Source organism: Macaca fascicularis, chromosome 4 (genome assembly GCF_037993035.2).
Source record: "Macaca fascicularis isolate 582-1 chromosome 4, T2T-MFA8v1.1".
Classification (NCBI taxonomy): Eukaryota; Metazoa; Chordata; class Mammalia; order Primates; family Cercopithecidae; genus Macaca; species Macaca fascicularis.
Window position 1 is genome coordinate 95,216,964 of NC_088378.1, and position 22,239 is coordinate 95,239,202.

The 22,239-nt window shown below is 36.4% G+C and overlaps 1 protein-coding gene and 2 long non-coding RNA genes across 4 annotated transcripts in view; 1 reads left to right on the forward strand and 2 right to left on the reverse strand.

Moving 5' to 3' along the window:
* ELOVL4 (ELOVL fatty acid elongase 4) overlaps positions 1-14,831 on the forward strand; it is a 36,196-nt gene extending 21,365 nt beyond the window's left edge. The window contains exons 2-6 of the mRNA XM_045390270.3: positions 7-194; positions 1,356-1,436; positions 4,923-5,094; positions 7,209-7,336; positions 9,866-14,831. Of these exons, the coding sequence (XP_045246205.1) occupies positions 7-194; positions 1,356-1,436; positions 4,923-5,094; positions 7,209-7,336; positions 9,866-10,141 (845 nt within the window). The 3' untranslated portion in view covers positions 10,142-14,831. The remainder of the gene's footprint in view (positions 1-6; positions 195-1,355; positions 1,437-4,922; positions 5,095-7,208; positions 7,337-9,865) is intronic.
* LOC135970584 (uncharacterized) overlaps positions 1-22,239 on the reverse strand; it is a 77,702-nt gene that overhangs the window by 7,026 nt on the left and 48,437 nt on the right. The window lies entirely within an intron of this gene.
* Positions 12,515-21,771, reverse strand: LOC141410219 (uncharacterized). The gene is made up of 2 exons (XR_012434441.1): positions 20,169-21,771; positions 12,515-16,311 (listed from the first exon to the last, which is right to left on the reverse strand). It is a non-coding gene; the product is annotated as an uncharacterized lncRNA (long non-coding RNA).

Sequence of the window (22,239 nt, forward strand, 5' to 3'; positions counted from 1 at the left end):
CTATAGATAAGCGTGTGGAGAATTGGCCTCTGATGCAGTCTCCTTGGCCTACACTAAGTATAAGCACTCTTTATCTCCTGTTTGTGTGGCTGGGTCCAAAGTGGATGAAGGACCGAGAACCTTTTCAGATGCGTCTAGTGCTCATTATCTATAATTTTGGGATGGTTTTGCTTAACTTTTTTATCTTCAGAGAGGTATGTTTTTAAGATCACTTTAATAATTTTCCAAGGTTATTGGATATTTAAAAATGAAAATGTATAAAACCATCATTGTAATATTGTACCCAGACATAACTGTTAGCTACTCTAAAAGTACATTTTTGACATTTTTCACTTTTGAATAACAAAAAAATTAAACATGAAGTATAGGGCAGTTATTTAAAATGGAAGTCTGAATAAGAACAACTGGATTCTAAAAGAACCCTTATTAGTGGTTCTGGCATTGAAAGTTATTTAACTTTTCTTAGCTTTGTTTTCCCCACTTAAATACCTGCCATCTCGGGTTATTATCAGATTTAAGTAAGATAATTTTTGCATAATGTTTGGCATGTATTATGCACTCAGTAAACAGTAGCAGCTATTTATTTATAATTCTTATTCAGTAGTTTCCGGTTTGGTAACTGATCAAAATATGCCAATTTCAAGTAAATCCTCTTATGTAATGTTGTATTTGGGGCTGGAATTAAAATGAATTAACTACCATATAGCTGTTGTTACTAAGCATTATATAGTTTTCTGGGCACGAGCAAATTCTCCATGACATTTTCAAAGGAAATTCTAAAGGCTAGATTGACACAGCTATTTTTTAAATTGCATAAGTATAAAGAATTTGTTCCCTAAGAGACTCATTAAAATTCTATGTGATCCCAGAGAACTGACTAGTAATGCTGGAAAATAAGCAATAACTCTTCTTCGATAAAGAAATATTTCTTTAATTGAAAACTTAGCCTCAAGTCTCAACTTCATAAACACTTTAATTTATTTGAATATGCGTACCTAATTTGTTATACGCAAACCACTCTGCATCAAACATAGAAACCAATTAAGGTAGGACAACTTTAAAATCTGAGTCCTAGCAGTAAAAATTTCTCTTAATGCTGTGAAGTATTTAATAGATAGAGTCAATATTCAGTATAAAAGTTACATGTGATTTTTAATTTATATTTTAATTATAGAACAAATTAATGCACAGTAACCTCTAGCAATTGGAATGCATGACATTTTTTAATGCATTTGAAATTTTTAAAGAAAATATTGCTTTTAAAATAATTTGAAAGGCTACGTTTTGTATATAATTGTATTTTTAATGCCGTATTTACTAAAACTTTACTACAAATATTACTACTCTTTTTCCAGTTATTCATGGGATCATATAATGCGGGATATAGCTATATTTGCCAGAGTGTGGATTATTCTAATAATGTTAATGAAGTCAGGGTAAGTACATTAAAAATACTCTTGATCAGTAAAAGTGGTTTGATTTTTATAGGCCCCAATCTGTGAAAATGTAGAATGTAGTTTTTTAAAGACAGGTTCTTTAACATTCATTTAGAGACAGGTTCTTGCTCTGTCCCCTAGACTGAAGTGCAGTGGTATGATCATAGCTCTCTGCAGCCTCAAACTCCTGGGCTCAATTGATCCTTCTGCCTCAGCCTCCCAAGTAGCTGGGGCTACGGGCATGCACCACCATGCCTTGCTATTTTTTTTACTTTTTGTAGAGACAGTGTCTTGCTGTGTTGCCCAGGCTGGTCTTGAACTCCTAGCTACAAGGGATCCTCTTGCCTCAGCCTCCTAAAGTGCTGAGATTACAGGTGTGAGCCACCACACCTGGCAAAAAAGTACTTTAATATGATAGTGAAATTATACTAGATTGTTATGAGTCAATAAAACTACGCTTTTTTTTAAAGTACTTAATTTAAAATTTGTTTTTGTATCTCAAGAATGTTTTTTATTTTGCAGCATGAGCAAATATGCATTGGATTACTAGAATGCAGTATTTGTTAAAGCAAAGAAGTCTCATGTTTCTTTTAAAGATATTATATTAGATTTTTGTTTGTTTGTTTTTGGGCAAGAATAGAAACTCTTAGAGTCCTAGTTATGTATTAAGAAAGTGAGGAAAGGCCGGGCGCGGTGGCTCAAGCCTGTAATCCCAGCACTTTAGGAGGCTGAGACGGGTGGATCACGAGGTCAGGAGATCGAGACCATCCTGGCTAGCACGGTGAAACCCCGTCTCTACTAAAAAATACAAAAAACTAGCCGGGCGAGGTGGCAGGCGCCTGTAGTCCCAGCTACTCAGGAGGCTGAGGCAGGAGAATGGCGTGAACCTGGGAGGCAGAGCTTTCAGTGAGCTGAGATCTGGCCACTGCACTCCAGCCTGGGCAACAGAGCGAGACTCCATCTCAAAAAAAAAAAAAAAAGGAAAGTGAGGAAAAGTAAATGTTTTGTGAAGTGTGGAATGTTTAGGAAATTAAGCATAGAACAATTTGTATAGGCATAAACTCAGTTTATTATTATATTTGCAGAAAAACCGCTAGTAACAAGATGTTATATTTTGTTTTCCATTCACTTACATGAGTAAAATTAACATTAATTTAAGCGAAAGAAACAACAGATTACTTTATTCTATTAAGTATTTATTGAGCTCTTCTTATATACTGTGGTTCATACTAGAAATTACATATAAAACATAACATGTTTTATGTTACCTATAGTATATGTAGTAATAATATCCAGTGACTTCCCTTGAGAAAAACAGTTTCCTGCCATGGGGAGTGGACACTATATAAATATCAGTATTCATCAAGACTGGAGACCAAATTGCTTTAATGTACTTAACCATGTTATGTACATATCTTCATTTCCCTATTAGAAGACTTATGGACTGATGAAAAGTCACCGGTTTGGTTGTCATGTTGGTTTTATTTATTCATTAAATAATGGATTGAGCATCTACTATTTGTTGGTATTGTGAGGGGCACTGGGGACGAGCTGAAAAGCCCTGCCTTTGTGGGGCTGGCATTCTAGTGAGGGTGATGAGGCAGACAGCAGCCATGTAAACAAATGACTAAGGAGGAAATAAAACCTGGATGTGAGTGAGAGAAAATGAGAGCGGCTCCTCTCTAGATGTATTGGCTATGAAAAATTTTCTTCTGATAACTGTTGCCAAAGAATCTCTTCAGTTGGAGAGCTGACTTCTTGCTTGCTGTAGGGAAGGGAACAGGGAGAAGTGTTTGACTGACTGACTTCTGGGAGTAGGCATAGAAGAACCCTTAGATGGGGCAACATATTACTATTTTTAGGATAAAGGTTAAAAATACCACTCTCGCTTACAGAGGTAAACTTTCAAGTCTTTAAAAAATGAGCTATCATGAGAACTGTAATCTAGGAGGATAAAGAACCTGAGATTTGCAACAGATTTCATTTGGAATCTTGCTCGTGCTCTCTTCTCCTCTCTAATATGGGATGCAATAGAGTGAATATTTTATGGAGAGACTCATTTTTGTATTCATTGTTATGTAGCCAAGAAGTATCACTTTTGGTGTAGCTTATTTAAAGATACCTAGTGCAGTTTGCAAACTAAGGAGACTTATTATTTGTTATTATTTTATGTGAATTATGGCAAATGTGGAGGTCCAGATGGAGGAAAAATAAGTGATTATATCTTTCCTTTTAGTTACAGGTTACTATGCCAAAATGGTGATAGTTACTTTATTTTAAAGAACTAATATAATAGTGAATATTAACTGTAGTGTTGCTGGGAGTAGTTAGCTATTTCAAGCTTATTTTCCACCAATTCATATCATTTTTAACGATATTTTTCAAGTAAATCCAGTAAATAATTCTCAGTTTGTAAATACTTCGTTTCTTATATGCTTTCTGTTTCTTCTTTCCCCACACTTCAAAATTATAATTTTGTTTTTCAAATGCAAAAGCCAAAACAAACAAAAATCTCATGACGTATACCGGGTGCAGGTATAAAATACAAAGGGATCCTTCAACTCTAAAACACCTAAGCCCGTGTGTAAATGAATCTGACAGGGCCCTAACACACAAAAGCTTATAAATAGATTTTAGTTATGTACTGCTTTATTTGTTATTTATACATAGGATGCTTATCATAGAAAATACTTGACATAAAAAATTAAGTTTTGGTTTTTGTTGTAGTAGGATTCTTGTAAAACATTTTAAAACATACAGAGGTCACCTCTCACTGGATCCTTAATCTCAGCATGTAATGTAATCTTTCTGCACCATCTGGTGACTTAATTAGAGCCCAGGAAAAGAAAAGACTTATTCATGTAAGCAGGATTATATTTATGACCTGGGAAATATTTGTTCATTCCCATTTATTATTTTAAATATTTTAATACCTAATACAAACTGATGTGATTGGATATTTATGTTGTTGCACATGTTGGTGCGGTGAGGGGGTGGGGCGCGCAGGCAGGAGGAGGTGAGGGGAGAGGGTGGGCAGACAGGCAGACACTTGCAGAGACCAATTGCTACATGAACTTACTTGCATGTTTTTCTGAGGTATAATGTAGGCTGAGCATGAACAACTAAACTCATTTTACAAAGTCAACATCTCAGTTCCTCTACCAAATTGAAAAGCATAGCAGTCTGAATGTACTTCCAGCTCTGTATTCAGCAGTTTGACACTATGCGACATCTATCCTCTGGAATAGACAGAAAACGTTCTCTAACTTGTTAGCACTGTATAGACAGAGCTTTGGACTCTTTATTTTCTATTTTGTCCCCATGGAGAGATGCTTAGGTTTTTCAAAACTACTTAGGCATAAATGATTCCATGCCTTGTACATTTTGTACAATATACAAATATTTATTTTGAACTTACTTACAATGAGTATAAATCCGTACAATAGTGTCATTTTGGTGTTTATAACACGCTTTCCCTTTTTACAGATAGCTGCTGCTCTGTGGTGGTACTTTGTTTCTAAAGGAGTTGAGTATTTGGACACAGTGTTTTTTATTCTGAGAAAGAAAAACAACCAGGTTTCTTTCCTTCATGTGTATCATCACTGTACGATGTTTACCTTGTGGTGGATTGGAATTAAGTGGGTTGCAGGAGGACAAGGTGAGCATTTTCAGGAATATACTGCTTGCGTTTAATTGCATCTATGTGTTCAGTGGAAAGCAATGAGAACCTAGGACTTTGACTTGATCTACCATTTAACTTGCTTTCGTGGTTAATCATTTCCATGTTTATTTCTTTTTGTTTTTTTTTTCTTTTTTTCTTTCTTTTTTTTTTTTTTTTTTTTTAAGATGGAGTCTCGCTCTGTCTCCAGGCTGGAGTGCAGTGGCGTGATCTCAGCTCACTGCAGCCTCCGCCTCCTGGGTTCCAGCGATTCTCCTGCCTCAGCCTCCTGAGTAACTGGGGCTACAGGCACACACCACCATGCCTAGCTAATTTTTTGTATTTTTAGTAGAGACGGGGTTTCACCATGTTGGTCAGGATGGTCTCGATCTCTTGACCTTGTGATCCGCCTGCCTCAGCCTCCCATAGTGCTGGGATTACAGGCATGAGCCACCGCACCCAGCCATCATTTCATTTTTTAAAAATTTGAGGCAAGTGTAACTTTAGCTTTTTATCTGTGACTACTTTAATACCTAAAGATTTGCCCCAGAGATAAGCATAAACCAAGACTAAAGGTAGAAAACAATATTTTGATGGGGAACGGGACTAGTAGTTCTGATCCAAAGAATACCAAGACACAACCCCTCAAATCTGAAGATTTCCATCTTGGCCCATAGCTCACTCCTGCTCTAATACAGATTGAACATCCCTAATCCAAACATCTGAAATCCAAATGCTCCAAAATTCAAAACTTTTTGAGCACCAGCATGATACTACAAGTGGAAAATTACACACCTGGCCTCATGTGATGGGTCACAGTCAAAACACAAGTGCACAACACACTTTATTCAGTATACCTGAGGGAAAAAAAAGACCCTCTTAGCCTTTTTCTGTGTACAGCGTAATATTGATGCCAAACAACCGCAGACAGTGTCCACATGGGTGGCTAAGATAGTGACATCTTTGCTTGCTGATGTTCAGAGTACACAAACTTTGTTTCACCCATAAAATTACTTTAAAATTTTATACAATTACCTTCAGGATACATGTATAAGGTGTATGTGAAGTTTTGGATTTAGACCTGAGTCCTATCCCCAGGACACCTCATTATGTCTATGCAAATATTCCAAAGTTTAAAAAAATCTGAAATCAGAAACACATCTGGTCCTGAGCATTTTGGATATGGGATACTCAGCCTGTATAGGTCTTGTTGGTTCTTATTCAAAGGAAATTTTATATAGCCTTGTTAATGTTAAAGAGGATCTAAATTCATAGTTTGGCCAAGATCTGCCTCCTATCTTTTCAGGTGCCTGTAGATTAAGGATGATTCACTATGTTGAGATTGATGCAGATGATTCCTCTGAGGAGGATCCAGGGTACAAGTCATTATAGTATAGTTCACCCTCCTGCTTTCATTGTCATATTATGATAATTGGCAGCTTATAAATTAATACATATATTATTGGGGCCAACCTTAAAACAATACAGTTAAAGGCAACCTCTGTAATTTTAAAAGAAAATTAGTAAATCTGAACTGAACACTTAGATCACTTTATGACAAAATTAATTTATTATTACATCTATACCTTGATTTAATTAATATTCTGAAGAGAAAGAATGTCATTGATTTAGACTGACTAGAATATCTCTGTAGATTTATATGTATTAAATGAATTATTCAATATGTGTAGTGCTGTTATATTTTAAACTATTTGGAAACCTAAGAAATAAGTGCTGTTTTGTTATAGATATGTATATTGGCACATCTAAAGGCAAGAATAGTAGAATTAAAGTAACATAGGCAACAGTTCTACATTTGGGCCTATTTAAGCTCACTGGAGTACCCCATTTGAAAACCTACCACTTTGAAAGTCCTTTGCATTTGAACATACATTTTTATTTATATGGTAAAACCTCAAATCTAAACTTTAAAAATATCTAGCTTAATCTGAAGGGAAAACTTTTTTATTAGTACTACTTTATATTTTTCATTCCTAATCTGTACTCAATATTAAATATTAAAAAATACTGTGTATTCATTTATTGTATATCTCAGTGGCTTACTGCTTAATAAAATTTTCTGTATCTGGTAATTACCTGTTGTTTTTCTAAAGCATTTTTTGGAGCCCAGATGAATTCCTTTATCCATGTGATTATGTACTCATACTATGGGTTAGCTGCATTTGGCCCATGGATTCAGAAATATCTTTGGTGGAAACGATACCTGACTATGTTGCAACTGGTGAGTTAAATGCTTCCAAAGTTTCTTCTGGGAAAATACTGAAATTGTTTAAATTTGATTAATTTTAAAGTGCAAAGTCATTTTAGACAATTTTCTATTATGAAATTAACTTTATCCTCTAGTTATATTGCAATTAGGCCCACTTGACTCCAGCCGACTTATTTATAGACTTGTTGGTCACAGCAAGTCTTTGTTTTTCTAATATCCTTAAAAGACTAGACATAGCACTTCTCTAAGGAAAACATTGTCTAAACATATTTGTGGAAAGGATGATTAAAGATCTAAGCATGCTACAAAGTACGTAGATTTATGTCTGAATAGAAAAATAATATGTAGTTTTCCCCTCAGGTGATTTTCTTAACTTAAAATTTTATTATCTCTCTTCTTGTTGTCCTTGCTTAAAATTTTGTTTTTTATTTCATTTTTCAGTCTTTAACATAGCTCATATATTTAGACTATACAGCTGAAAAGAAAGCACATAGCCTAGGAAGGGGTGGGGCAAAGGAAGGGAATAGGGACAAGTGAACTCCTTGTAGTTCTCTAAAACACTGTCCTTAAGAGAGCAGAGACAGATATTTTCAAATGGTAGTCTTTAGTCCAGACAGTTTTCAGCACATCCCCCAGTAAGCCTGCTTGTGGCAATCTGAGTGTGTGCATTAGTGTATCTTTCAGATGCTAGGCATTGGCCTGTAATCAAACTGGAAATTCAAAGCCAACCTGGTAACTATTTTTCAAGCTTTAGAATTTATTATAATTTGCTTTAATCATAGCATGTGCACAATTTTATCAGTGGAATCACATTTGGAAATATTATTCATCTCTGCTTTAAGTTGCTAAACAGCTGGCTAACCAAACAGGAAGCACAACTTTTGGGAAATGATGGGTGTGAAGGATTCATTTGTAACCAAAGTGGTACAGGAAGCTTCCTCCAGTTTTTGTGTAAAAGCTGTTAACACAGTTTGTGTAATTCATTTCTCTCAGTAAGTAGTAAATGGACCCAAGAAAATGAAGAGGTGATCAAAATCGTGTGAATTAGTCCTCTCTGTTTTGTTGGAGCCTACACCTGCCTCTCCTTGAGTGACGCCATACCCAATCACACCCTTATACACACCCTTTTGGGTGATGCAGCTTCTAAAAACCATTGTGAAACCAAAAGTTCTTCAAATTTAAATATTTGCCAAGGAAAATTATAAAAGTTGTTTAATATGGTATAAATTTTTAGCTTACATGGCATACATTATTTTAATAATATTTAAAATAAGTAATACTGATTGTTTTAATCAACAATTAATATTTTAAGGACAATGCTGTCCTGAAAAGAGAAACCACAATTGTCCGTTTCAAACAGGATGTTGAATTTGTATTTCCAAGCCAGAAGTTCTCACAACAGTCAGTCATATAAGTTAATTGTATAAAAAATTAACACTTGTTAACATTATGTCTTGACCCATTCATTTATTGATACATCAGAATATTTCATTTTAATCATCTCACTTTTGGCTTTTTTCCTTTAAAAAATTTTTAAAGTTGAAAGTGATTCTTTTTGTATTTATTCTGAAATGTCTACTACATTTTATCCAAATATTGCTTTTATCTTTTTTTTTTTTTTTTTTTTTTGGTGGGGGTATGGGGACAGAGTTTTGCTTTTATTGCCCAAGCTGGAGTACAATGGTGCAATCTGGGCTCACTGCAGCTTCCACCTCCTGGGTTCAAGCAATTCTCCTGCTTCAGCCTCCCGAGTAACTGGGATTACAGGCATAGACCACCATGCCCGGCTAATTTTTTATATTTTAGTAGAAACAGGGTTTTACCATGTTGGCCAGGCTGGTCTTGAACTCCTGACCTCAGTTGATCCACCTGCCTCGGCCTCCCAAAGTGCCAGGATTATAGGCATAAGTCATCACACCCGGCCATCAAAATATGAGTTTTTGAAGGATAGTGTTCATTCAAATAAAAATTTACTTGCCTACTCTCTGTAAGAAATAAATGAGCTACTTTGATATTTGATGGAAACCAATCTAAAATGTGGGAGGAAAACAAAATTGAAGAGCCTACAATGCTATTATTTTACTCTCCTAGGCCATTGATTCCCTTTCATCAGATAACATTATTCAACACATGTTCCTTGATCCTGATGCTGTGCTAAGGACTCAAGAATCACTGATGGGCAAGACAAAGCCCTGCCTTCTGGAGTCATATTCTGGTGGAAAGATAGGCAATAAAGAAATAACAAATACAAAAGACAATTTCAAATAGTTATAATTCTCCTTAAAAAAAATGCAAAAAGCTCTTTGGTTAATGGGATTGGGAGGGCCAATTGAAATTGAAGTCTTGTCAGAAAGCCCTTACTGAGGAGATGGCATTTGAGGTGTGAATGAGAAAGAGCTAGCCATGGGAGCCAGAAAACAATAAATTTTGCACAGTGTGGCAAAATTTGGGCCTGTGATAGCTATGTAGAAGATGCTGATGTTGTTAAAAGTTGTTTACAATTCAGATTAAATGTTTTGTGCTGTCATTTCTGTTTTTCAGGTTCAATTCCATGTGACCATTGGGCACACAGCACTGTCTCTTTACACTGACTGCCCCTTCCCCAAATGGATGCACTGGGCTCTAATTGCCTACGCAATCAGCTTCATATTTCTCTTTCTTAACTTCTACATTCGGACATACAAAGAGCCTAAGAAACCAAAAACTGGAAAAACAGCCATGAATGGTATTTCAGCAAATGGTGTGAGCAAATCAGAAAAACAACTCGTGATAGAAAATGGAAAAAAGCAGAAAAATGGAAAAGCAAAAGGAGATTAAATTGAACTGGGCCTTAACTGTTGTTGACAGTGAGGAAAAACTCCCATGTCATATAAAATTTCAGGGAAAACAGAAGCAAAGGAGAGCTTGGGGGTGGGGAGAAAAGACAAATGTGCTCTATGTCCTAGTAACTCTTAGACCGAGTAAAGTGTTAATACCATACCCAGATGTTTTATTTATGAAGTTTTTATTTTAAACATTTTTTTAAAAATTAGCCTTGATATTCTGCAGACCAAAGCAATCATTATGTGACTTTGGAGATTCTCCCCCTGTTCACATCATCCAGTTGTCTACAGGATGAGATTTTTCATGTGTATCTTACAGTCATTCATTCTTCGGTCTGAATTTTAGACGATCACAGAAACAGTCTTTATGAATTATTTTGACAAATTACTAATTATCTTATCTACTGACTGAAATCAGTGGTGTTACATTTTCTTGTCCAAAGCTGGAAATGTGTATACATTTAACTTGCACATTTGAATTCATTTGCTGACCAGAATGGTCAAATCTCTCCACCTCTAGTCAGGCTATACTTTTGGTTGTAATTAAATTTTTAAAATCTGATCTCTGTAGAATCTTAGAGGCTTGATGATGATGGTGTTGGTGAAAATAAGAAAGAATTGCAGTAAAGTCTTGTCTGGTGACTCAGAGATCACCATGACTTGCACAAATCACTGTGGGGAAACAATTTTTTGTGATGAAAAGGCAGCATTTGAATACTCCTGTTACTAGCTGAAATATATAAAAATTCAAATTATTGTCTGTTTGAAAAATGAAACAACTCATGTGTTTATTAGTAACATCATAAGATAGTTACATTTATGTGCTGTTAGAATATGTTGATTTTTATCAGGCTTTCCTTGTTTTGATTTATGGCTGTTACTGATTTTTCATATGTGGAAATATACCTACCTCTTCTGTTGGAAAGAACATTTAAAATTAAATAAATTTTAATTAAAAAATCAAGGAGTCTTCTAATGTAAATTTTAATATTAACTTTCAAATCCACTAGTGTTGTTTTTTGCTTTTATGACAAATAGCATACACCAAACATTTCTGTGAAACTATTCTTCTCTTTCAATGTGTTTAATTTTGGAGTAACGTTTTCCTTGTGACTAAGTTGCAAGATCTTATTTATTAACTAGGTATGAAGTATAAACCCATTTTGGTGCAATATTCTTGACTCCTTGGTGCTAAAGATTGTTAAATTCAATGCTTAATATTACAAGGTGTTGTTAAAACACAAAATGAATAAAAGTGAGAGTAGTCAGAACTATGACATTCGATTTGCTATTTACAGATGAAGTATTTCATGTAATATAAGTGAACAACTGGAAATAAAATAGGAAAGAATTTGTACCATGTCTTACTACATAGGTTAATTTTTTAAGGGATGTTGCAAAGGGATTACTAGAGAAAGACAAAATGTGACCAAAAAAGCATGAATATCTCTAAGTATCAACATGTCAAAGCTGCATGTGAAGGATGTATGCTGTTTGTACAAATTATTTCAGAATATTTTGCAAGCTATAACATATTTATTGTGCATTAAAATTAAACACTTTTTCCCCAAAGGCATGCAGTCATGAGAATTACAGAAAATTTGCAACATATAAAGTAGTTTGATCTAAGAGGATTCAACACCTTTGTTTTGTTGCTCAGTGTGTAATGACTAGAGATTTGTAAATCTTTGTGAACATTCTGTGCTGGTTCCCAAGAACTATTCATTCCCTGCTACCTGATTTCAGCACAATAAATATACTTCTGCTGTGGAAAAAATGATTTTTTTTGTTAATCAGTTTATTATAATGTAAACTGTCTGCTAGATGTTTATTTGATTTAGTTCATTCTAAATTGTTTTCTGCTGCAATTTCCTATATAGAAAAACAATCAAACTAGAACTTGGGTATCTACAATTTCTGGTAAAAAGCTTATTTTCTGTAGTAGCATATTTTTACTTTAAAAACTAGTTGCTTTTGGAAGAGCTTTTCATTCAGACATAAAACATACCATTTTCTTCTAAATTATTCTTAACATAAATGGGAAAGTTCTTGTATTCCATTTAAATCATTCAGTTCTTACTGTAAGTTTCTTTATAGAAGATGGTTTTAAGATGTCATAAATACAGCCTTTTCCAATAGCTTTCATAATTTATCTATTATCACAGATATGTTGCATGCCTGATACCTAAAAACTGATGAATAAAGTTTGTGTCTCCTACTCGGTAAAACTTTATCACTAACTAAAGTAACATTTTCTTACATAGAAGACAGGGAATTTGTTGAATACTTACAATAACTAGAAATACCTGAGACATGTGAGTTTTCCTCTATAATAGATGACTGTAGCTCTTTCTCTTTCCTTTGTTACTTTTTCCTTTTTTTTTTTTTTTTTGGTAGAAATGCGATTTCACTATGTTACCCAGGCTGGTCTTGAACTCGCCTTAAGCAATCCTCCTGCCTTGGCCTCCCAAGTCTGTTACTCTTGATTGTTATGCTGGTGGAAACTAACTGATGACTAGTTTTAGTTTTAATATTATTAATTCATTCTCTTTCTCTCTTGTTATGCATCCTTTCAAGGTATTCAAAAGTATTTTAACATGGATCATTATGTTTGTACTTTAGAACATGGAATCTAGCAGTGTTTTTAGTTTATTAGGAATATTTTAATTTACAGGCTTGTTTCATATATGCAACTCAGCTACCCTGTAAATAAGAAAGAACATAGAGGTATAAGTGATTTTTGTTGTATTATCTATTGGACAATACAAGTCAGATGCTATATATTGACTATTGGAGCAGAACTTTTGAATCTCTGTCACCTTCAGAATGAGACACCACACTGGAGAGTTCACACTCTCCCAGTTCCTTCCTTGTTATAGCCATAATCTCAGCCAGCTGTACTCATAACACTGTGCTTACTAAGAAAAAAACAGCTACAGCTATCCACGATGTGTGCTGGCTGGCCTGCTCAGCATGGACCTGGATGGCAGATTTCAGCATCTTTCTGGATGGTAAATAGGGCAGCAGAGGTGAGAGACTGTGATACTGAGCTGTGTACATAGGCACGCAGTATCTCAGCAGTAATCATAAAACCTGCTGAAGGAGATTGGTCACCTGCCACTCAGCGTGCAAGTAATTTTGGCAAGTGACCTTAGAAAGCAAGTCCTTGTGAGTGGTGTAATTTAGAATCCATGCTTAGTCTTTTGTATTTTAGGCAGATAACTTGTGAATGACAAGAATATTTGTGAAAAGGAAGAGAAGTAGAAATGGATTCTTTTTTTGTAGTATTTTTGTACCAACCTAATATTTTTGTTTCAAAATACTACAAATCATACAAGTGTTAGAAGTTAGTTTGCCTATAAATTACAGAGGGGAAGGCACAGCTGTGAATTGAAAGGCACAGATCCTTTTGAATTTGTTTTCATAGCAGGCTGTGAATCCTGGAGAAGATTGAGAAACCTAAATTTAAAATAATTGATATATAGAACCACTGCCACATGAAGACTGTAAGATTTTAGAATGTATCACTGGAGGAGCCTTGTGACTTAGCAGAAGAGGATCCAGAGCTGTCTTTAGATGATTAATGGGGATGCTATGAGTCACCTCTTGGTGTTCTTTCAGACTTAGAAATGTAGGTTTTGCTGTTTCCTTTGAGAAATTAAACTTTCTTCTTTTTCTTTTAATTAGGCTGTTGTTTTTTTCCTTTTCTTTTTTTTCTTGTCTTTTTCAATTTACCACATAAAACATGTTTACACATCAATATACATGAGCAAATTTTTCTTCATACATTTCTTCCCTGGAGACCCATCTGGTCTTAAATAGAAACTGAACTTAGATTTTGATTTTTTTTTCCATTCTCATACATGAGGTTATCCCAGGGAATGTGTTCATAAAGTAGTATCTCCTTTCAGAGGGAGCAAGTGCACACTGAAACACATCACTTAATATCTAATTATAATGCAACTATCAGAAGGTCATGTTGCTTTTGAACATCTATACACAATATGTCCAAATTAAAAGCCATCCTAAATACAAAAAATCTTGAAAGGTTTAGATAATATGGCTATTTCTAAAAACATAGGATCTTGAAATTATTATTTCTCAATTTAAATACAAGATTGTTATAAAGAATAACTATTTTATCAGTCTATATACATATTCCATGTACTTTGTCAGTCTTTAGGTATTCCTGAATCCCTTTTCTGTAATTTTAGAGAAGCCAGTCAGATTGTTCCTTTTCTCAGTTAAATTTTATTTTCTTTGAATTTGCCATGGAGGAAAAGGAAAGCATCCAGTTGAAATCCCTTCTTTGTCATTCATGATGCATTATATTTCAACTGAGTTTCTCCTCCCTGTGAGGAAGCTGTTCTAAGAACCAGTCTTGCAAGAATAATGATTAGCTAGCTATTTGGTAATTGGAGGGTGGATAGATTGAATCTTGTACGATAGATAGCATTATGTTAGCAACAGTCTCACCTCACCTGAGAGTGTGGCTTGTGTTCTAATTAATAAATCTGGGGATCAAATACATTTACAATGTTTATAAGCTTATTATATAGTTAGGATTTATCAGTTGTACGTAATACAGTTAGGTTTCCAATATACTGTGATTTCAGATCTCAGTAAAAATGTTATAAAACATGATCACAAAATAAAAGCTGCTCTTCAAAGCTGTATTTATTCAACATTTGTTTTTGTTATGCTTGAATTATTACTGCCAGCCCTTGTAAAGTGGTACCTAATCTTTCCTCCAGAAATAAAAGTAATTTGGGAACTCATGAGGAAAAACAGCAGCCAGATGAATTTGGGTAACACATTTCTACTTTATCATTAAGGTTGAGATTTGGAGTTTACATTCTCAAGTCTACTCTAAATATTAACTACTTCAGAAATAAGCATCATCTTTAGGTTAGTGTACTAGATGTTTATGAGCACTATGAATCCATTCCTTTCCCTTTGATATGTTCTCATTCTCCCCTCCTTCAGTATTACAGAGTTTGGGGAACTAAAAATTATATTTCTCAGATTCCCATGTGATCCCCTCGTAAATTTAGGTTTTGTCAATGTGAGGCACTCGTGAAATTTTACAAAGGCTGAAGGAGGTGGGTGTCACCTTTCTGTAGTAGCACAATTATGTAAGTGGGCACCTACAGACAAAAGTGTTGGAAACAGTTGGATAACATGTTCCACTATCTTGGCATCAATTTTATGAATACAGACAGTGCTAATGGTGACGGCACTTACGACAGATGTGGTTGAATGAATTTGAAGCTAAAGACTAAGGATAGCCTCCTGACTTTTATTCCTCCAAGTTACCAATAATTTTGTAAGCATCTACTCTTTTAAATTAAAGATTTTCTGCTTGAATACCTTGAGTGGTATCTATTACATGTGATGAACCTTACCTAATGCAGTATTCAGTACCAAAATTTGATCAAGAAATCGACTTTTAAATATAATATGAGATTGGTTATCTGACTTAGTTGTTTATAGGCAGTGGTAACTTCATGACCACTGGGAAATGGGATACTGTTTTCCATGAAGCAAATAGCTAAATGATCACATATGGCCACATAGGATAGAATAGCTATTGAAGACAAGCCTTTGACAGACTGGCTGCTGCATTGCACTATTGTGGTGCAAATGAGAAATAGAGAAAACTTGAGTGGAAGGGTTGCTTCCTATTGCACTGAAGAGCTTACAGAAAGAGTATGTGCTCTTATTTTAAATTCTTGGCTCAGGGCAAGGAAAAAGTTGCAGAGAACTTCTATGACCACCCCTCAAGAGACCCTTTTATATATCATAGCTGCAGACTTAAAATGCCTTAAAACAAGACTCAAAGTTTGCTCCTTTGGGTTGCAGAATTACAATTTGAGTTCACAGTCTCAGTAGTTTCCTATGTGAAATTTGTGGCATTGATCATGAAAGGATGGGACCTAAAGAAACAGAATGGGGATATTTGGGTAGATGTGGATGAACCTGAGAACCTGAATCTTTAAATTGCTTTGAATATGCCTGTTCATAAAAGCAGTCTCTCCTCCCTTTCAGATGGCATTAGTCCTTTGTTGCTTGAGATTCTATAATGACCTCAACCAAGGTAGTTACCTTCCGAAGGGATGCTGATCCTCTTTATGCCTGCCTTCTCCCCTTTCAGTGCCATCAGATCTGCAAAGAGAATTAGATTGCAGCATGCCCCAGGAGAACAAATACAAAATCTATCCTGGGAGGAGGCAGTTGGAATGATAGGATTTGGCTAATTTTCATTTGCAGGAAGGCATAGGAATAGGTTCTCAGGATGTTAAGGCAGGGAGAAACATTTCTTTAGAATAAACTGAAATTATTGATATGGTTCTTATGTATTATCAAAAATTCTTATTTTGAGGACATAACTCAACAGTGAGGAGCAGCTTTACTGGTTTTTCAGTTGTTCAACTGAAATAGGGACTCAGTGGCAGCCTGTATTAAACTCAGATATATGTTAGAAATTCTTTGGAATAATATGGAGGAAAGACTCCAGAGACTTAATGGAGTCAGGAATGTTGAAGAAGATCTACCTTGTGTGACTCAGTTGACTAGCCCCTCTCTAGTTTGAGATATCTATTGGAAAGTTCCACCAGCATCCTTGGAAAATTCTGTAGTGGTTACTTTCTATAGATTGGGATGATGACAGAGGGAGGAAGCTGTCCCTAAAATGAGTTCCTTAATTTCAATTTCAGCGGGAATTACAGTATCAGCTTGGCAGAGGCCAAATGGCAGAGTATTTAAATACCAGAGACAAAATAGACGTGATTACAGTCATGGGCAAAAGAGCCAGAGTTGTTATTAGAATGGCTAGGCCTATGGGTGTCTATGGTGGTGGCCAATTTATTGTGATGTCCTGAGGACTGAAATAGGTAGACTAAGGTCCTTCTTGATTAGTATAACTGACTAATCTGGTAAACACTGGCCTGACTTGAGTCATTACAATGAGAGAAACAGCCCCTCACCAATTCCCATTCTTGGTCCAGTACACAGACCTAGAGCTTTTTAAATGGAGGGAACATTGGATTCCCTTGAAATATTCTGTGGTGATGTCAGAGGATATACCATCAATCCTTTTTCTAGCTTTCACCAAAAGGGAAAGAAAATAAGCACACTTTGGGAAGATTACTGGGACACTGACTCAGAGCAGATGCTGCTCATTGGGCACCCCAATTGCTACTGTGCTCACCAGTCAAAATGGGGACTTAATAGAAGCTGGGTGATAAATATAATTTTGATCTGAGTTCACCTCACAGTGACTCAGTGGATCCTCAAACGTACCCTTCCCAGTTCCTGCATGTGTAGTTGGATTAGACATACTCAACCTCTGGTTGAACTCCCACATTGGCTCCCTATCTCATGGAATGAAGGCCATTATGGTATGAAGGACCAAGTTGAAGCTCCTAAAATGTCCCCTTCTTATTGAAACAGTAGACCAAAAGTATTGCCACATTTCTGGGTGAATGTCAGAGGTCTGTGTCATCATCCAAGGTCTGAAAAATTCAGGGGTGATGATTTTTTGTCATACCCCCATTTAACACTCCTCTTTGACCCACACAGAAATTGGGGAGTCTTGGAGAGAGTGTATTATTATTAACCATGTAACTCCACATTCAATGGCTGTTACAGATGTAGTTAACTAACTGAAGCAAATAAAATGTTGAGAGCTGACGTGCTGCTATGAATCTGTTAAAAGTGTTTTTCTCCCTTCTAACAAAGAGATGACAGAAGTCATTTCACCTTGTAGGGTAAGGCATCTGACCTCAGCTATCCAGTTTTCTGTAGTAATCTGGTACACAGGAACCTTGCCTGTCTCATCATGCCATAGGACATCACTTTGTTTCACTACATGGTTAGCATCATGCTGATTGGCTATGTGAGTAGGAAGTGGCAACCTTCATAGATTCCTTATTAAGGAATGTGTGTGCCAGAAGGTGGGAGGATAAAACAAATTATGCAAATTCAAAGACCATGACATCACTAAAGTTTATGGCAGTCCATTAGTTTATAGCAAGTTGAGATAATTCCTGCTCCATATACAAAGGTGTATATATGCTGTTTCAAAAGTCCAGTGAGATGGTAACAATCATTGTGTCTCTTTAATAGTGGGTGAAAGAAAATCGCTATTAAAATTGCCCACTATTAAAAAGACCCAATGATTGTTACCATCTCACTGAACTTTTGAAACAATGTACATACCTTTAAATGTGCTACTTTGACCCATTTATCAAGTTATCCGTAAGATTGCTAGTTCTGAATGGGGTCCAGAGTAAGAGAATGATTTGTAACTATGAACTGTTGGGCATGCTACTCTGCTATTTGAGATTTAAGATCCAACAGATTAAATGGTGCTTGGAGTGTTTGACAGAAAGCAATCCTGTAGGAGGCCCCTGTCAAACCTTGATTTAGAATTACAGTGCAATCCTTTGAGGTCTTAGAGCAAAGCCATGACCTAGTCTCCAAATAAATGTTAAGAAACAGATCTTGGATTGCTTTTGGGCCATGGCAGAGACTTGTGTATCTGACCACAGAATATAAAATGGTCATGTAAACAGCTGCCCATCATGGTCTGGGTGTTGTGTCATAAACTAGGGCATGCACAGCAGCACTCCTTCATCAAGTAGAAAGTCATAAAGGCACAGGTAAGAGGTATGAGCAATGCCTCAGGTGACCATCACACCTGCTCTTGCTGCATTGTCATTTCTCCCTCAGCCCACACATTTGACCACATGAAAGTTCCCATGAAATGTTAGCTGGCTGTGTTTGCACACCTCCGATTCATTTTGCTCTGTTTTGTGCCCTGAAATGCTGAACAATATGGACTACATCATCTTGGCTCCCTTGCCACCTCTCTTCCAGTTGGATTCAATCAATAGCAAGTGCCAATGGGAGAACAAAAGTTTCCAGAGTGTGAAGAACACTTCCATGCCCTCTTCCTACTTTAGTGTTGCATCTCTGACCCTACATACCTTCCTCCACAACCGCAGCCCCTGCTGGGAAGCTTATTCTCCATCGGTCTGATTCTCACTGAGCTCTGTTTCTTTCCTTGCCCCTCCAGAGAATAATAACAGCATCACATTCTTGCTAGTTTTCTTGTACCTCCCCATCCCTTGTTTGTTTCTTTATGCCTGCCTATATCTCTACATGCAATCCCTTCATTAAAGGCTCTGTATTTAAACCATCTGGGACAAAGTCTAATTTATGATGGGACTCTTATTAAGAAACCGTAAAAGGAAGTAATCAAGCCTGGTTTATAAATTATTACACATAATATGCAAACACCAGCTGGAAATGAACTGAGGTAGCATTACAGCTTCACTTAGGAGTTGCCCTGAAATGTGTGTGGCAAGAAAATCCTCCTTATGAAAGAACTTTGGGCAGTACATCTGATTGCTCCCTTTTCCTAGAAGGAAAACTTCCCAGGGTTGTGAATTTATATCAGTTTTTTTTTGGGTAACGGATAATGATTTGGCTAGATGCTCAAGGATTTGGAAGGAATAAAATTGAGGATTGGTGATAAACAGTTCTGAGTGGGACTTTTTTTCGTGTATTCCATTTAAATGCTCACCAAAGGCACCTACTGTGGAAGAGGCTGTTAATAAGCAGAGGGACAGGATAATCTGTTCTGTGGATATTAGTCAGCCTCCTTCCTTAATTTCCCTAACCACCCCGTGTTTGCTCACTGGGTTTATAAACAAAATGTACAAAGTACAGGGTAGTGTGCTTAATGGTGGCTTTGGGACTTAAAAATGTCACCCTATTTGAAAAGGTCCTTATAGATGTGAAAGTCAAGGATCTTCAGATGAGAAGATAACTCTGAGTTCTCTGGGTGGGCCATAAAAGCCATTCAAGTGTTTTCATAAGAGGGAAATGTCCCAGTACTTTGGGAGGCCAAGGCGGGCAGATCACCTGAGGTTGGGAGTTCGACACCAGCCTGACCAACCTGGAGAAACCCCATCTCTACTAAAAATACAAAATTAGTTGGGCATGGTGGCACATACCTGGAATCCCAGCTAGTCCAGAGGCTGAGGCAGGAGAATTGCTTGAACCCAGGAGGCGGAGGTTGCTGTGAGCTGAGATTGCGCCATCACACTCCAGCCTGGGCAACATGAGCGAAACTCCATCTCAAAAAAAAAAAAAAAAAAAAAAAGAGGGAAATGCTATACCTGCAAAGAGGAGATGGTGATGTGAAGACACAGGCAGGGAGGGGTGATGCTGTCAGGAATGCTAGCAGCCAGCAGAAGCTGGAAGAGGCAAAGAGTGGATTCTCCTCTAGACCCTTCAAAGGGAGCAGAGCCCAGCCAACACCTTCATTTTGGACTTCTGGTCTTCAGAACTGTAACAGAATAAATTTCTATTGTTTTAAGCCACTAATTTTGTGGTAATTTGTTATAGCAGCCACAGGAAAATAACACAAGTATTATTTGTATTATTTACCAGGGAGAGGTTTACATGGGCTCAAATGGTATGGACTTCTCAGCAAGGTTGGTCTGGCTAACACCGCTGCTGAGTGCCCACCTGCCCACAGCAGAGTCCAGTGCTGACCTGGTTGTATGGACTTGGAATAGCCAGCCACTCCGCTCCCATTAGGGAAAGGGATCAATTCATTCTTACTAGAATGATACTTACTCTGGAATGAATTTGCCAACAATACGATCCATTTGTAAATGTACTGAATGTGTTATCCAACACTATGGTATGCCACAGAACATTGCTTCATATCCCAAAAAATCATTTTATAATAAAATAAATAAGGCAATGGTCTCACATATATGGAATTTAGTTATTGTTCCATGTATTAGTCTGGGTAGGATAATTACTGTAACAACCCCAAATTAAAGTGTGTAATATAATTAATATGATGGAACACATAGATAATTTTTTAAAATTCTATTTCCATTTTCACAGTGCAATAGCAGTCAGCAGGGCAGAGTGAATCCACAATCATTCAGAGATCCCAGGCCTCCCTCCCTCAATTGGTTTTCTGCACTCAGCTGAGGAGATGAGCTTCTCAGGGCTCATCTCTACAGAAGGGCTTCTCAGGGGATTTCACAGAGGGAGTAGGCCACCAATGACCCAGGTTTGGAGGTGATTATCATTAAATTTAACCCATACTCTATTGACAGGAACTCATTCAAATTATTCCACTTAAGAGCAAAGGATGCTGAGAAATGTAATCTAAGTTTGTCACCAGGAAGATGGGAAATGTATTTGTGAGCTTCTAACTATTATCTGCAACATACCATTATAGTCTATCTCCCTGAAGCATGTGGCCTTTAAATCAGTGAAACGTCTTATTAAAGAATGTTATGACCCTAGCTTAAGACAAGAGTTTGAGAGCCTATGATGCTTTGCTGCAAGGTATAGTATATGCTCTGAAACCAGTCACCAATGTGTTATGCGCTCTCTCCCCAGGCCAGGATGCTTGGATTTGGGAACCAAGAGATAGGTTTGAAAGCAGATTCTTATACTATTAATACTATACCCACATACAGTAATCTTTTGTTTTTATCATCGCGAATTTTTGCTTTGCTGGTTTAGAGATTTTCAGTACCCAGAGAAGGAAAGTTTCTACTGGGAGATACAATAATGGTTTCACTTAAAGTCAAAATGGCCACCTAGAATTTAGGGATTCTTTTGCCATTCAACAAAGAAGAGAACTGTATCTACTGTGGTGATTGCTGGGGTAAAAAAGAGAGGTCTATGTCTGGAACTAGATCCTCTTTGGTACTTCCAAGTATTTACATATTTACATGGCCATTGATAAAATTTCATGGATGCCTTTAGTAATCCCAAAGAGTCAGGATTACCGAGGCCTCAAATCTTTCAGCAATGAAGGTTGGGGTTTCTCTACCATGTGAAGAATCCTCTCCAGTTTAGATAATAACTGAGGCAAAAGACAATTGGAATAAATAGTGGAAAATTAGGTTAACCATACTATTTATGATTTTGTGAACAGTTACAAGAACAAGATCTGAGATAGTTTTGCATATTTTCCCCGGCTTTGTGTTTATACTTGTATATATTAATCCAAATTCTCTTCTCTCTCTATTCCTTCCTATTTGATATAAA